The 16,235-nt window shown below is 36.5% G+C and overlaps 2 protein-coding genes and 1 pseudogene across 5 annotated transcripts; all 3 read left to right on the top strand.

Annotated features, from left to right (window-relative positions):
* Nucleotides 1-62: 62 nt before the first annotated feature.
* Nucleotides 63-6,023, top strand: MCM8 (minichromosome maintenance 8). Of its 4 annotated transcripts, none has more exons than XM_078323877.1 (17): nucleotides 63-469; nucleotides 1,074-1,214; nucleotides 1,330-1,447; nucleotides 1,580-1,802; nucleotides 1,889-2,052; nucleotides 2,299-2,553; nucleotides 2,685-2,780; nucleotides 2,998-3,150; nucleotides 3,422-3,492; nucleotides 3,580-3,698; nucleotides 3,796-3,925; nucleotides 4,207-4,258; nucleotides 4,348-4,504; nucleotides 4,890-5,064; nucleotides 5,337-5,507; nucleotides 5,611-5,724; nucleotides 5,902-6,023. In XM_078323877.1, exons 1-17 carry the CDS (start codon nucleotides 287-289, stop codon nucleotides 5,950-5,952), a joined length of 2,373 nt encoding a protein of 790 aa, XP_078180003.1. In that variant the 5' UTR covers nucleotides 63-286; the 3' UTR covers nucleotides 5,953-6,023. The 4 variants fall into 4 exon arrangements, 3 of the variants coding, with proteins under 3 accessions (XP_078180003.1, XP_078179996.1, XP_078180015.1); XM_078323870.1 differs by having other exon boundaries at nucleotides 1,327-1,447; XR_013518119.1 differs by lacking the exon at nucleotides 5,902-6,023 and having other exon boundaries at nucleotides 1,327-1,447; nucleotides 5,411-5,507.
* Nucleotides 6,024-8,357: 2,334 nt separating this feature from the next.
* Nucleotides 8,358-9,048, top strand: LOC144547741 (putative CCR4-associated factor 1 homolog 11 pseudogene; annotated as a pseudogene).
* A 1,292-nt stretch (nucleotides 9,049-10,340) lies between these two features.
* On the top strand, nucleotides 10,341-13,680 carry LOC144574033 (Zinc finger C-x8-C-x5-C-x3-H type family protein). The gene is made up of 8 exons (XM_078323858.1): nucleotides 10,341-10,750; nucleotides 11,115-11,199; nucleotides 11,376-11,516; nucleotides 11,619-11,707; nucleotides 11,870-12,058; nucleotides 12,167-12,297; nucleotides 12,926-13,031; nucleotides 13,217-13,680. Exons 1-8 carry the CDS (start codon nucleotides 10,583-10,585, stop codon nucleotides 13,406-13,408), a joined length of 1,101 nt encoding a protein of 366 aa, XP_078179984.1. The 5' UTR covers nucleotides 10,341-10,582; the 3' UTR covers nucleotides 13,409-13,680.
* Nucleotides 13,681-16,235: the final 2,555 nt, after the last annotated feature.

The raw sequence follows: 16,235 nt of genomic DNA, 5'->3' as shown, positions 1-16,235 counted from the left end.
GATTCCGCTGAACCGAATCTAAACTATTTCTATGTCACTATGCGAGTCCAGTCTTGAGGTTCGGCTTTTCCTTTGAATAAATCACCACACAGTGGGAACTAAGTTGACTGCCTCAGGAAATCTGGTATCTCTCCGTATCTCTAGAATCGCGCCTTTTCTTTGTCGGCTTATATACGGTTCCCGCTCTCTAAAGCTCCTCCCGAAGCACTACCACAGTACCACTACCGCTACCACTACCAGAGCTCCGCCTCCACACACACAGACGGATACAAAGAGGAAAGAGAAAATGTCTCTTGAGCGGAGTAGAAGTGGATTCCGAGACCAGTCGATCGATCCTAGTGAGCTGTCAAGGATCTGGTGTGGCTATTTCCCAGAAACCGAGATCGCCTTGACGGATCCAAAGCTCCACCTCATTGCACAGCTCAGGCGCTTCTTCGACTCACCGGAGGCTAGCTCCCTCCTCTCCAAGGTACTAATTTTTTTATTTTTTGAGTAAAGGTTGAAGGTCAAGACCTTCAACTATTTAATACTCCTGTCTGTGTACAAGAGACCATCTGCCTTTGTCACTAAACTAAAGGCTAAACTAAAGGCTAGTTATGAGGTACTAATTCAGCTTCTATCATTTTTTTAATAAAGATACGTGGCTAATGCCTCCGATTTCCATTCAAGGTAGAATCCAGGTATATAGTTTCACAGCCTAGATACTATCCAAATTGACACCAATACCGTCTATATCAATTTTATCATCATCTCACAAAAGAAAAGAATAAACCATACTCTTAAGCACCATCTAGTTTTCAAGTAACAAAATAATGCAAACGTAACACATGAGTACTGTATATTGATTTAGCATTATTTGATATCTTTTATGTTATGGACAGCCCAGTGGGCCTATGCTACAAGCCTCTGACCAATACCAGAGATTGATTAATTAAAATATGGATGTAAGCGCTTCATGTCAGAAATGAAAGGATTTGGAATTAATTTCAGGGAATTGTTGAATGCAAGGACAATTTGCTCTTTCAATTATGTAGCTATTGACACTGCTGATGACTTAATGTTATTTTTAATAGATCGAAGATGAAAATGGTGCATTCTCTCTTCCTATTGATTTTGAACGTTTTAAAAAGATCTGCGAAGTTCAAGATCTGTATTCCTCTCTACAGGAGTCACCTAAGGAGGCATTACTTTGTCTAGGAGCTGCAGCTCACCTGGTACTGCATATATCTTTCAAACTAACAAAACTTATTCCAAACCATTTCATCTACATTTTAATGTCTTTTTACAAGTTGTTCTTAACCTGTGTATGAATTATAAAACTCTAAGCAGGCTCTTTGCGTAAATGGAAAGCACTTCCAGTTAGAGGATATACAAAGGGTCAATGTCAGGCTTCATAACCATTGTGATTCTTTGATTGCACTGAAGAACTTGAAAGCCGCTTATATAAGTAATTCTTTAATTTACATCAATTTTATTCACGGTGTGTGTTCATGAAGATTGTAGTGACTTCAATTGAACTAAAAGTTTCCAAGATACTTTGTATACATTTGAGATGACATAATTCAGTTGTTACTGACAGAGAAGCTTGTGTCAGTGCGTGGTACTGTTGTTAAAGTAAGCACTGTTAAGCCGCTTGTGCAACAGCTGGATTTCTCTTGCGGAAAGTGTGGAACTGTAGTTACAAGAGTATTCTCTGATGGAAAGTTTTCTCCTCCTACTAGTTGTGGTATTTATGGATGCAAAAGCAGGACCTTCAGCCCGATTCGATCCAATGCCAAGCTTATTGATTTCCAAAAAATAAGGTACTTTATTTAACATCTATAAATTACCGCATGGGATTTACTAATTATATTAATCTTGTAGCTTCATCAATCATGATCATGCATAGGATACAGGAACTGCTAAAATCTGAAAATCTTGAGGAAGGACGGGTCCCACGGACAGTGGAGTGTGAACTGAGTGAAGATCTTGTAGACTCTTGCATACCAGGAGATATTGTGACAGTCACTGGAATTGTCAAAGTAATCAACAATTACATGGACGTTGGTGGGGGTAATGTCGCTTGTGTTCTTGCAAATCCCTTTTTTTTGTTTGAGGATAAAAAGATTTTGTCACAAGCCCTTTTGTCTATTTAGATTTTTGGTACTTCTTATCATTGAATACAGTGCTTCTGTACCATCATTTCCTGTCCTGCAATAGAAGACTCAATGTTTAATGAAGCATCCAGACATTTGTTAAATTTTTTGAATAAGATTAAATTTATTTCATAAACTAGAAAAAGAAGTGTCTTGTTTTCAGGGAAGTCAAGAAACAAGAATCAGGGGTTGTACTACTTGTACCTGGAAGCAGTTTCGGTCATAAACTCCAAGGCCCAAGCCTCTTCTGAATCTGAAAGCACAGGAAATGGAGCTTCTGCACTGTTTGATTTGAACACATTTTCACAAAAAGATTTGGAGTTTGTTGTGAAGTTCTCTGAAGAACATGGTCCTGATGTGTTCCGTCAGATGCTTCACTCCTTCTGCCCCTCTATATATGGGCATGAACTTGTGAAAGGTATTGTTTGGAGTCGACATAGTTTTGAGTACATGGAAATGCACATTAATGGGCCTTTAAATTCCTGTTTATATTATTTAGTTATCTTTAAAGCAATTACTTCTATTCTAATGGTGTGATTTTATTTTTAGCTGGTATCACACTTGCACTATTTGGTGGTGTTCAGAAGTATTCCACCGATCAAAACAAGGTTCCTGTTCGAGGAGACATCCATGTTATTCTTGTTGGTAAGTAATATTTGTGCTCAAATCTTGAGAATTTTTTTTTGAGTATTTTGAATCCAGTAAAATTACCCGGAACAAGTAATTTGTGCGCCTTTATGTTTATCTGTACTGAAGATGATTTCATGGTTTCAGTTGTAGAAATCAACAGCAAAAAGGATTCTGCGTATTATAATTTGATTCTTGAAATTCTTCATGTAAGCATGATAAATTATTTTATTAGGTGATCCTGGATTGGGTAAGAGTCAACTTCTCCAAGCCGCTGCAGGGGTTTCTCCTAGAGGCATCTATGTCTGCGGCAATGCAACCACAAATGCTGGTCTAACAGTTGCAGTGGTTAAAGATTCTATGACTAGCGATTATGCTTTTGAGGCTGGTACTAACTTATTCAACTCCTGCCAGTTTATATTTGTCTTCTATCCTGTCTTAAACTGATTGTGTATTTCCTTGTATTATTTTTCGTTTCTCAGGGAAATTTTGTACCAAAGATAACTTTACCAGTGCATCCGGAAAATATGATGACCACACTACCAAATTATAGGATTATCTTTATGTTATATAAAGCATGGGAACTTTTGGCATTTTTCTATTCTATGCATACAATTTGTTATTTGTTTGTTCCTGTCTTTATAAAATCATACAAACAGGTGCCATGGTCCTTGCTGACCGTGGGTTATGTTGCATTGATGAGTTCGACAAAATGTCTGCTGAACACCAGGTATATCTAGTTGTCTAAGTTAAGTTTCCAATTTTGTAGGAAGATTGCAAAAATTTATACTAGTTTGAAATTTTGAATTGTTTCTAGGCTCTCTTGGAAGCCATGGAGCAGCAATGTGTGTCAGTTGCAAAGGCGGGTCTGGTGGCTAGCTTATCTGCCCGTGCTTCCATCTTAGCCGCTGCCAATCCTGTTGGTGGTCACTATAAGTGCGTCTAAATCTTACTTGCATATGTAATTCCAGTAAATATGCTTGTGAAGTAATGCTAACTTGACTTCTTTTTTTTCATTTTTAATATCACACAGCCGAGCAAAGACAGTGAATGAGAATCTGAAAATGAGCTTGGCACTTCTCTCTCGGTTTGATTTGGTTTTCATTTTACTTGATCGGCATGATGAATTACTTGACAAGAGGGTTTCTGACCATATAATGGCCGTAAGAAGCTCTATCTCTTTTGAGTGTTATTCCATATATCATGTTCCTAAGGTTAAGGTAGAAAGTAGAATAGACTTGCGCAGGACGCACCAATAAAGTTAATAACTTGCTCGATGATTATATGAGATTTACATTTAACAACCTAGCCTATTGATCAGTCATACAAAAGATGGTGAAGAAATCATTTTCCTCCATAATTTCATCCTGTAGGGATGCCTAATCAAGAGCTAATATCTGTATGTATTGCATTTTTATGTATACTTGTGGCATATGACTGACAGCTACATACAAGTGATTCGGGACATTTGGTACGCACCAAGAAACAACGAATAGGTATTGCATCGACTCCTTTTCAGATGTTCCAACTTTTTTATTATTTGAGTTTGTTGATTGTTTACACATTTGTTCTTGGAACTGTGCAGCGCCACAAGATAAAAGTGACACTGAACTAGGAATTGTGGCTGGTTCTTTAGCTTCACGGTTGAGATTAGATCCAGAGAAAGACAAAGATTTTGCACCATTGCCTGGTCCCCTTCTACGCAAATACATCACTTACGCTAGGAACTTTGTATTTCCAAGGTAATTTTCCAAATTCTTTTAAATGGAGTAAAACTTTGATTGTGCATATGCTGAACACTTTTTTTAATTCCTGAATTCCTTCTGATTCAACCGTCTTTAGTCCCAAACAATGCAGCAACAACAACCAAGCTTTTAGTCCCAAACAAGTTGGGGTAGGCTTGATGAATGCAACTATGCAAGTAATATATTTCCTTTGAAGGATGTCTTGCCACATTCCCTTCAAGGATGACATTTACAAGCAGAAAAATGAATGTCCTTCAAGAGTGTATATGCGTAACCTTCAAAGAGTCTCATGTAGCACGAATGCAGTGACACCTTTGAAGGGTATATTCAGAAAATGTGTTTTCTTTTCTAATCTTTTCCATTTCTGTGTTGGTTGTTTTAGAATGTCCAAGCCTGCGGCTGATATTCTGCAGACGTTTTACATGCGATTGAGAGATCGTAACACATCAGCTGATAGCACACCAATCACGGCAAGACAACTGGAGAGTTTAGTTAGGCTTGCTGAAGCCCGTGCCAGAGTTGATCTGAGAGAAGAAATAACTGCTGAAGATGCTAAGGTTACTGGGATTCATATCACCTAAGGTAACTCAAATTTTGAGATTAGATCGGGACCGTCCGATCTGCATTGGCACGAATATTAAAGGGGCCCTGTGCATTCCAACTTGGTCTGGATTGGCCCGGATTCTGATCGTACGGTCCGGATCCAAACTCAAAGTTTGAGTTACCTCAGAGGATCCGGACTTGGGAGCCTGATTCCCCTGACATTATTGTGTTTTTATCATCTTATATCATCTTTATCCAGCTTGTTATTATATTGATGGTTTTGTAGGATGTTGTGGAGATAATGAAAGAATCATTATATGACAAATATATGGATGAGCATGGTTTTGTTGACTTCGGTAGGAGCGGTGGAATGAGTCAGCAAAAGGAGGCTAAACGGTTTTTAAGTGAGCTCAACAAACAATCTGAGTTACAACAGAAAGATTGCTTCTCTATTGCAGTAAAACTCCATTAACTTACAAAACTTCATTTCGTTCAAGGAAAGTTATGTTTTTTTTTTTAGTTATCGGTTAACAGTTTCTATTAAATATTAATGTTGACAGGAGATATACAGCTTGGCAGATAGAATTAGTTTAAGAGTTCCAGATATGGACATATTGGTGGAGAACTTAAATAATGTTGGCTATCTGATTAAAAAGGGACCGAAGACATATCAGGTACTATTTCAGCCATACAATTCTACAAATTCATAGTCACAATTAAAGTGGCACCCCTCAAACTGAGTACATTTATTTTAGGTGAAATATTGTTTTTGTTTTGTTTTTTGTTCTCAGAATAGTTGTGTGATGTGATTGCCAGTAAAATTTAACTAAAATTTATTTTCTGTCTTGTAGGTGGTTTCCTCATCGTACCCGAGGAGCCAATCAACAAGGTCGAGATGTTAGCTTAGCTTAATGTTCCACATAAATGTCCATATTTTCTCTGGGAGATCAGTATAAAATGTCTATTTTTGTAAGTGCCTATCTTTGTCAATGTCTGTCTTCAAGAAGGTCGTACTTCTAAACAATCAACCGACACTTAGCACCGGGTTTTAATTAGCAAGCTCCTTAATTGAAATTTAATTCTTTCTGATACCAAAAAGAGGGAAATAAATACCTTACAACAGACTCGAAATTGAGCTCATATTTGATCTAATTACAAACTAACAGTAACAGAGATTACTTGTGGAGAATAAGAAAATAAAAGATGAAATTGGATCAACAGGGGGGAGACGAGGGGAAAACTTTTCAGCAATTAGTCAAATGGAAGAACTTGTAAAATCGTAGTAGTTATAGAGGCTTGTTTACTGTGTCAGTTACAAAGTGAGGCTTCATCTGCTAATGACTACGTCTACAATTAGGGGCAGAACTACAGTATAAGTCAGGAGGTGCTTAGTTTATTGAAATTTAATCAATTTTATTTTTAAGTTTTTATAGTTATGTCCTCGTAAAATACTAAATTATATACCTGTAGCTTGGTAGTTATAATTTTATTTTGTAATTGTGAAACTTTAGTTCAAATATAAGTGACCATGCATTATACAATTTACATTTAGCTCACTCAATCTAATTTTTTTAATTCCCAAATTATGACTTTTAAATTTTAAGATGCGTACAGATGCGTACGACTTTTAATACGGATCGAACGGCCCCTCAGATCCACCCCACACTCCCTAATTGTTGGCCCATGCTACGGAAAAAAAATATCCCTAGCATCTATTCTGAATCGGCCCGACCCAACAAAACGTGTAAGTGGAACCCTACTCCCGAATTCCTCCATTAACAGGCCTTTGTCACATATTTTCTATGTCAAGATTCATGTCGTTCTCTGTGTAGCACGCTTCCAGACATAACAAAACTGTTAGAAATCCAATTCAGTGACTCGTGACACAGATATACAGGAAATTCGGCTCGGAGATGATGAATCCTTTCCACATCCTCCCATCCCAATTCCTCGTCACAGCAATAGCCGGAAAAGAACCAAAAAAAAAAAATATGAGGAAAAGAAATCCGCTATCTTATTCCTCCCCGCAATAGAACAATCTAGACCTCTTACCACAATCACCACTCAAGAAACCCGACGAGACACAGTCGCCTCCTTGTTTTGACCTCCTACACCGCTGATCTCTCTCAATTTTTTTTTTTTTTTTTTTTTTTTTTTTTTTTTTTTTTTAATTTTAATGGTGAAGAGGGAGAAGGATGCTGCCGAAGCAATTCAAAGAACTAATAATAGGTCCTGGCTCTCTGACTTCAAAAAATTAAGAATAAAAAAAGAAGTGCTTTAATTTGACAATAATTTAAAAGTGGATATAATTGATTAATAATGAGATTCCATGAGATCTCATACCCAATAGTTTCATGAGTGGAGATCAATTGTGATTGAGTAATAAATGATTAATTTGACAATTCTGATAACAATAATTTTTTTTAAATTGAGCAATTCAAATATAATTTATAATTTGTACACATAAATTATACATGAAAAAAATATGAAGTTTGATGAAAACTTTTACAATTCATCAAATGACATAAAATTTACAATGATGTTCTAAATTTGATTATGAGCTTTGCTAGGAACTGCAGAGCTGCAAATATGTACTACTCAAAGAATATATGTACAATTTTATTGGATACTCAAAAGTATGTAAATCTCTTTGACCACTAGCTAGTACGTAGTTATCGTGGTGCTTTATTTATTAATAAAAATATTTATTTAATTTAGAAAAATAAATTGTGGCGATATCATGCTCCCATACAATATAGGTAAAAAATGCCTAAATAAGATTTTTATAAAGGTAGGATGGTGACAATTTAAGATAACATTAATGAGAGGTGTCAAATGTAAGTATATATTTAGCGTCATATATCATCTATTCTCGATCTAAAAAAGAGTAAAAGATCCAATGAACTGATATTTCAAGTATCACATATTGGAGGCAAAAACAAAAGAGTACTCTTTGACAAATATAGGAAGTATTTATACTTTAATAGCTTTCCTAAATGAGAAAGAGTTAAATCGAGTATTTTTAAAGAAGGCGGTGGACATAAATAGTTTTTTAAAATGGTAACTCGTTTAAAATTGGATCTCAAAAGAAGGCCAAAATAGGAGTGTAGTTTCCAATTACTAAAAAATAGTACCTCTTCCCTCTTATATATACGGCTCAAAGAGGAATAATGCAATTCATTACCACAACGCATATAGAAAGAGAGGGAGAGAGAGATAGGCTTGAAGAGAGCGAGATAGATAGATAGAGAGACTACTTGAAGAACAGAGCGACATAGAGAGAGAATTGACAAAGGAGGAAACACATATGGCTCTTCACCGAGCAAGGTCTAGTCGGGCAGCGCAGGTGCGACCTGTTTTCCAGCATAATCTTGCAATGAAATTTGCAATCATAAATCAGGTTGCTGACTCATATCGGTATGTGACAATTGATACCGAATTTCCTGGGTTGGTGTACCAGACCATAGCACACCCTAGGAACCTCTCCCCCGAACAACGTTACTCTCAGGTCAAGGCAAATGTTGATAACCTTAAATTGATACAATTGGGGATTACTCTTTCCAACAGAGATGGTGATGATTCTATGACTTGGGAATTTAATTTTCGTGGATTTGACCCTGAGATTGATTCACATGATCCGAGCTCAATTGAGTTGTTAAAATTGCAAGGAATTGACTTCTTGAAGAATAAAACTGAGGGCGTTGACCCGAATATATTTTGCAGAGTTATTTTGGGAATCCAGGTTACTAATTTTCATGTCTAATAAAACACGGTTAACCTTTCATGGGGCCTATGATCTTGCATTTTTAATAAAGATCATGTCTGGACAAGAGCTGTCGGATGATTTGCAAAAGTTCTTATACCGCATCACTGTCTATTTTGGCCATGACGTATCTGATGTAAAACATCTCCTTAAGTCATGCAATGGTTTATATGGTGGTTTGGAAAATGTGACGAAGATCCTTAAGGTAGAACGGACTATCGGCCTTACTCACTAGGCTGGTTCTGACAGCCTTTTGATTTGGGCAGTGTTCAACAAAATGATGAACCTCTTATTCAAGAAAGGCATTGAGTTCCGCCATGCACGCATTATATGTGGAGTGCAAGAATTGTAAATCAGCTTATAATTTTTGTTATTGAATTTTTTCCAGTAGTTTTGATACTTATTTTGATTATGTCAATTATTTAACTTAGTGTTGCAGATGATTGTACTTTTTCCTTCTTTTAATGGGCAATGATGTTTCCAAATTGTGCCGTTCTTTTCTTATTTTAATTTGATATCTATTTTTTTAGGACTAATGTTGCACTATGTATCTATTTAATGAGCGGTTATTCTTTCATGCACATTTTAACCTTCGTTAAATTATCCAATTTAGAATGGTAATTTGATCGGGAACATTGCTGATTTTATTTTGTTTTATTTTTGAAAGTTTGAAAATAGAATTATAGAAACTGAGTTTGATGGGAATCAAACAATTAATACTATATAATTGAAAGCACAAATAACCACAAAAGATGAACTTCGGTACTAAATATAGATTGGGGCATGTCTCATAATATAGAATCAAAAATAGCTGTAACATAAGCAGTAAAATGGGACAAACTTGAATTATCTATTTACAAGTATAACAAACAATAAAAGAAGAAAGCACAAGTAGTAAATTATCTATTTGGAGGCCTCTAGACTGCCCTTGCGGTCTGGATAAAATTCAAATTCCAATGTTTTGGGTTTTTTTTTTTTTTTTTTGTAAATATGGTAGAAATAAAAATTCCGACATCCCAGATCTCTATCTCCGGATTATCCTCAAACTACTTTCTAATACGTTTAAAACTGTCTAATCCAATGACCTTTTTTAAAACTTCGATATTTCTCTCCATTTTTTTCAAAATAAATTATCGATCTTCTGCCTCTGTGAAAATGAAAATTGCCTGAATCTCTCGTTCTATCTCTCTAATTAAAACTGTCGTATCTGTATCAAAATTTATGCGAATAATTTTAAGATGCGTACGACTTTTAATGCGTATCGAACGGCCCATCAGATCCACCCCGCACTCCCTAATTGTTGGGCCATACTAGGGAAGAAAATATCCCTAGCATCTATTCTGATTTGGCCCGACCCAACAAAACGTGTACGTGGAACCCTACTTCATTAACAGGCCATTATAACATATTTTCTATGTCACACATCATGTTATTCTCTGTGTAGCGCACCTCTAGACATAACAAAACTGTTTGAGTGACTCGTGACACAGATATAAACAGGGAATTCTGCTCAGAGATGATGAATCCATTCCACATCCTCCCCTCCCAATTCCTCGTCACAGCAATAGCCGGAAAAGAAACCCCCCAAAAAAAAAAAGTGGAAAAAAAAGCAGCTATCTTCCTTTCCTCCCCGCAATAGAACAATCTAGACCTCATACCACAATCACCACTCAAGAAACCCGACGAGAAACAGTCGCCTCCTTGTTTTGACCTCCTACACCGCTGATCTCTCTCAATTTGCTATTTTTTTATTGTGAAGAGGGAGAAGGATGCCGCCGAAGCAATCCAAGACAGATTTGGCGAAAAAGCAAAAAGTTGTAGAGGATAAGACGTTCGGATTGAAGAATAAGAACAAATCAAAGAACGTACAGAAATATGTGCAAGCTCTTCAGCAAAACGTACAGCCCAAAGTCGACCCTTCCAAGCTCGCCGCAAAGGTTAGCGACTGTTTTTCACATCTATTTTTTTTTTTTTTGAAATTGAAGCTGGTTTTAGGTCGAGTGTTTGATTTTGTTATTATTCTGAAAGTGCTTGGAGATCTTACGAAAATAGAGAAAATTATATATATATATATATATAAATTAGAATCATTTTATTTTTAATTGAAACAGATTTAATTCCCTTTACAAAGAATTTGCTAAGTGTTAGAAAAAATTGATGGAGGTGAAGACACTGCTAATGTTCTCAATTCTGCTGTAGTATCATTATTATGTACTATCTTACTGATTTTTTATGAAATTTGACAGTAAATATTTGCTGATTGATAGTTAATTGTTTTGTAATATTTAACGTTATGAGCAGAAGAAGAAAGATGAAGAGAAGGCAAGGGAGAAGGAGCTCAATGATTTGTTCAAGGTTGCTGTCAGCCAGCCGAAAGTTCCTCTTGGTATATGTCATGTTTTAATTCAAGTTCAAGTGCCAACAATCATTGCTTAACTTTTCATTAGAAAAAGATGCAAATTGCATGTTTGCCCTGAAAAAGTTACATGTGACATGCTATAAAAATCTGAAGGCAGTGTTAGCATTGCACGCAATTCACTTAGTGTTGTTGGTTTTGTTAAGGTGTTGATCCGAAATCTATATTGTGTGAGTTCTTCAAGCACGGTCAATGCATGAAAGGGTTTAAGTGCAAATTTTCGCATGATCTAAATGTCCAGAGGAAGGGTGAAAAGATTGATATCTACAGTGACAAGCGAGATGAAGGTGATTGACATAAATACTTGACTTTTCAAATTTTCACTTTTAGCATTTTGAATTCTCAATTGTATGTTAATTAATGCATCGTGTATTTTTTTTTTTTTTCAGATTCCATGGAGAATTGGGATCAGGAGACACTTGAGAGGGTTGTTGCATCAAAGAACAAGGAGTACAACCAAAACAAACCCACTGACATTGTATGTTTATATCACTTACTATTTATTGCCTTTATTTTTTACCACTGTCATCAGAACCGCAATACTTGATTCAGATCATTTCCACCATAAAAATTTGGTATTACTGTTAAATTTACTGTTAAATTGTCTCTTTATTTTTTTAATTTTTGTTTTGTTTTTTAGGTATGCAAACACTTCCTTGATGCAGTGGAAAAGAAACAATATGGTTGGTTTTGGGTTTGCCCCAATGGAGGAAAAGACTGCCATTACAGACATGCACTTCCTCCTGGCTATGTGTTGAAGTCTCAAATGAAGGCTTTACTTGAGGAAGAGGCCGACAAGATAACTGTAGAAGAAGAAATTGAAGACAAGGTATGCAAATTCATATTTGTCAACTAAAATAATATGCTGTAGTATTATTTGAAAAAAGAATTTAAGCTGACAAAATCACCTATTTGTTTTTTGTTTCCTTTTATGAAGCGTGCTAAACTGACAGCGTCCACACCTTTGACACCGGAGCTTTTTATGCAATGGAAGAAGAAAAAACAAGATGAAAGAGATGCTGGCCTTGCTGTCAAGCAGGCAGAGCGGGCTAAGAATGACCGCATGAGGTAATTGTGGATAGGGGTGTCAACAGGTACAAAACGGGTCGGGTGGAAGCATTTTTCATACCCTTACCCGTTGTGTTAATGGGAAAAAAAACGTTATTCTTGCCCATACCTGATAAGCTAACGGAAAAAAAAAACCTTAACCATACCCATCTTATCGAATATGGATCGGGTCGGGTAAACGGATAAAACGGTGCCTTTGAATAGATATATATGGGCCTTGAATAAAACTATATATATCATGCATCTTCCCCGTATAAATATATATCTGTATACACTATTTTATTTTTAATAATTACCGTATAGGGTAACGGGTGTGAAATAGTCTTTACCCGTACCCTTACCCGTATCCAATAAGCTTATGAGAAAATAAACCTTGCCCGTACCCCTCTTATCGAATATGATACGGGTCAGATTAACGGATAAAAGGGTACCATTGACCCCTCTAATTGTGGATGAATATTATTTATATGAGGTAGACCTCATACTTGATAAAAGATATCAAAAGTAATATGGAACAAACATTGGTCTTTAGTATGGTTGTAGTTCAATATAGATATAGCAAAGTAGTCATACACAGGTACTTACTGGATGGTTGGGCTAATTGGCTTGTGTCTATACTTCTTTTCAGTGGTCGTGAGCTGTTCCTTGCAGATGCAAGTGTTTTCATTGATGATGTCGAAGCTTACGAGATTTACGATAGGCAAGAAGGAAGAGGCCAGGCTGACGGACAGGAGGTAGTTATCTTTTCCTTATGTTTTACGTCAAATGTTTCGGTTTCTATCTTGGGAAAAAGTCAAATTCTTGTTAGGTTTTCTGATTGGTTATGCTAAACAGGCCTTTTAAGTCCTGTGAGAATGTTTTGGGACAATGGTCCGTCAAAATTCAATTCCCATGATTTGTATATTTGCTATTTTTTTAGGGCAAGGATAAAGCACAACCAGAGAGACCTAATTCATCGTCATCTTTGAGCAAAGAGGCAGAGGAGCTACTCGCCGAAGAAGACGACGACGACGACGAGCTGGATATTGATGAGTTAAATGCATTAGAAGCAAGTCTGTCTCGTGCTTCACTCCAAATTCACGAACCTGGTCCTTCCTCTTCTTCATCTTGAATTAGACAAAATGAGTAACTAGATGTTCCTTTATATTGTATGCTTCTTCATGGAGACCAACTTAGCTAAGTAGAGAAGTGATCAGCACCTTAGTGGCCATCTTTTGTCTGTGGACACCGGAGTTTGCTTTCTTTCTTTCATTGTTTTTTTGGCGGTTGTGTTGTTAATAACAGGACCATAGCTTAAATTTCTAGATTTATTTATTTATTTTGCTTGTTAGGGAGATAGATATTGTCTTTGTTTTCACTCCATTGTGCAATTTTGCGGTTCGATCCTTCTTAGGAGTGCTGGTATGCGATGGTACCCTTTGAAGAATTGCTTGATTTTAGATTGGGTGGGTTAGATTGTGCCCTTTCCTAATAAGTTATTTGGACTTTCCTAAAGTGATTTCTTCTTTTCTCAACCATTCTCTCCCCGAGTCCATATCGTCGTTGGACAGTCTAGTTCCATGCTGAATAGATTTGTTGGTCAATAGTTTTGAAATCCATACTGAGCGATTCAGATACCTAAGAGGATCTCTTTTGGTAAATGGTGCAAAATTGTTTACTCTTTGAGTGCTATATTGTTTGTATAGATTTCATGACAGGGAAGAAACTGGGGCTGGCTTTGTTGGCTTTGTTCAAATATGAACAAGCGAAATGTAAACATGAAAAGACTGGAAATCCAGCTATCCAATTTAGCAAACCAACTGTTTCAGTTATTCAGTTACATATGTGATCCGGTACCACCACGAGAATAATCCCAAACTAACAACTATTGCCTACATTCTCTGGGGCCTTTTTCGAATTTCGTTAGCAGCAACAAGAAACACAAAATTTGAATTTTACCGATTCACAACATCATGAAGTGATTTGGAAAAGAATTCACAAGTTGAATTAACCTTTGGGCCCCGAAGAACCACCGAGTTTATAAAATTTCCAAGTAAACGATGATTCAAAATAAGATTTTGATAATGGACAATATCATTAAGAGAGAGGATGGCGTGCGCCTAGCATCTCTTACATGTGTTCTGGTAATGCTGAGACAGTAGAGCATCTATTTCATAGATACATCCCGTCAAAACAGGTAAAGCAGAAAAATCATCTAGGCAACGGACTGAAAAGTCAATTAATTTTTCACGGAGATCTAACCAAAATCATAAATAGATTCTGTTGTTTCTATCATTTATCCTGTAAAAAGATTATGTTCTAGATGTAGGGCTGCTAATGATCAAGATTCGGCTCAATGAGAGTAGCAAAATGACTCGACTCTAGCTCAGTTCGGTTTTGAAAGAAAAAGATCGCCTCGGCTCGGCTCGGCTCATGTAAACACTTGGTTCGACTCGGCCCGGCTCACGAGTCGGCTCATATTTTAAGTTGATGTTTTCTGCCTACTTAACAATATTATAAAAGAAAGTTCTTTAACGACTTAATAAAGTAGTTTTTTTTGTTATTGACAAACATTAATCAGCTTTTACAAAAAAAGGATGTATCAGTATTTTACAAAAAATGATTATCAATTTGTCATACTACTTTTATTGATACATACAATATATCAGACCCAAGCAACAGGGTGCCAAATTGACTTAATTTTCTTTTACAGACTCACCAACATCTCACTTAAAACACCAAAAGACAAGGAGAAAAAACCTGAAAGGTCCCGAGACCTGGCCGGTGGAACACCTGGTATTACAGTATTTTATATATAGCATTAAAAAATGAATCTCTGAAAGTTTTAGAGAAGTAAAATGCCTCATCTTGTAAAAAGCTGTGCTTCGATCCATCACTCTGAGGCTTAAAATATCGAGCGATGCAATGCCATACACTAAATGGCACTTGCTGATGTGCAAATCCTACTTGAACATTTGCAGAACCTAGTGTCCAAACAGTTGAGCAAACAATAAGATTAATTACTGTCAAACATAGGTAACCATAACAACCAGTTTTAGTATGTACTGGTAAGAGAAAAACAGTACTAAACCAAGCCCATCTTATTGTTTAATTGCTCTAATGAGGCCAATGTAGACAATTTAAAAGCTTACTTGAGGTTAAAGAACCGAAATAATACAAAACTAAAATAAAATTGTAGAAAAACTAGGGTTGTTGCTCCAAACTAACCTGGGTTTAGGACAACTAAATTGGAACCACGCTCGGAGATGAGTGAGAAGGCACGGCAGTTTTTTTTTTTTTTTTGGTATTCAAACAGCCCGTAGGCCAATTACATAAGATTCCTAAACATTGAATACAGGATTTGCATTACCCGTTATATCCCAATAATAAATCCTACCATAGTTTGCTAAAGTATGTGCTATCTTCAAACCCTCTTCATTAATTTCTACGACAATGTATAGTTTTTAGACTAGTCATAGCATCTGCTTGAAGTCCCCAGGCACTCCAGATCTCATAATACGACCTCCAATCATATAAAATAGGAAGCCCACCTTTTAATGATGCCACTGTTTCTGCCGAGTCAGATAATACAGTGCCAAATCCCTTAGCATAATACATTAAAAGCTTGTATCCTTCTAACACTGCTCTAGCCTCTGCTTGGCTTGCGTTTATAGCTTGAATGGCCTTTGAAATCCAATGCACTGTCATTCCATCTTTCTGCAACAGAACACCCACACCGGCCTTTCCAGATTCATCCCACGACCCATCCACAAAGCATAAATAAGCTTATTCTCAAGCTTGCTCCAACAGCAACATCTTTGACAAGTTCAATGTTTGCTGATGACCTTTTACTCATGGGGGTACTCTCACAACATGAGGTGGAGAAAATTGCTTCAATCATAGATACTTTTTGTCAGATATCGGGTATGAAAGTGAATGAGGCAAAATCAAAAGTTTGG

Source organism: Carex rostrata, chromosome 2 (assembly GCF_964058835.1).
Source record: "Carex rostrata chromosome 2, lpCarRost1.2, whole genome shotgun sequence".
Taxonomy (NCBI): domain Eukaryota; kingdom Viridiplantae; phylum Streptophyta; class Magnoliopsida; order Poales; family Cyperaceae; genus Carex; species Carex rostrata.
The sequence above is the reverse complement of the archived record's forward strand: the minus strand, read 5'-3'. Positions and strand labels throughout refer to the sequence as shown.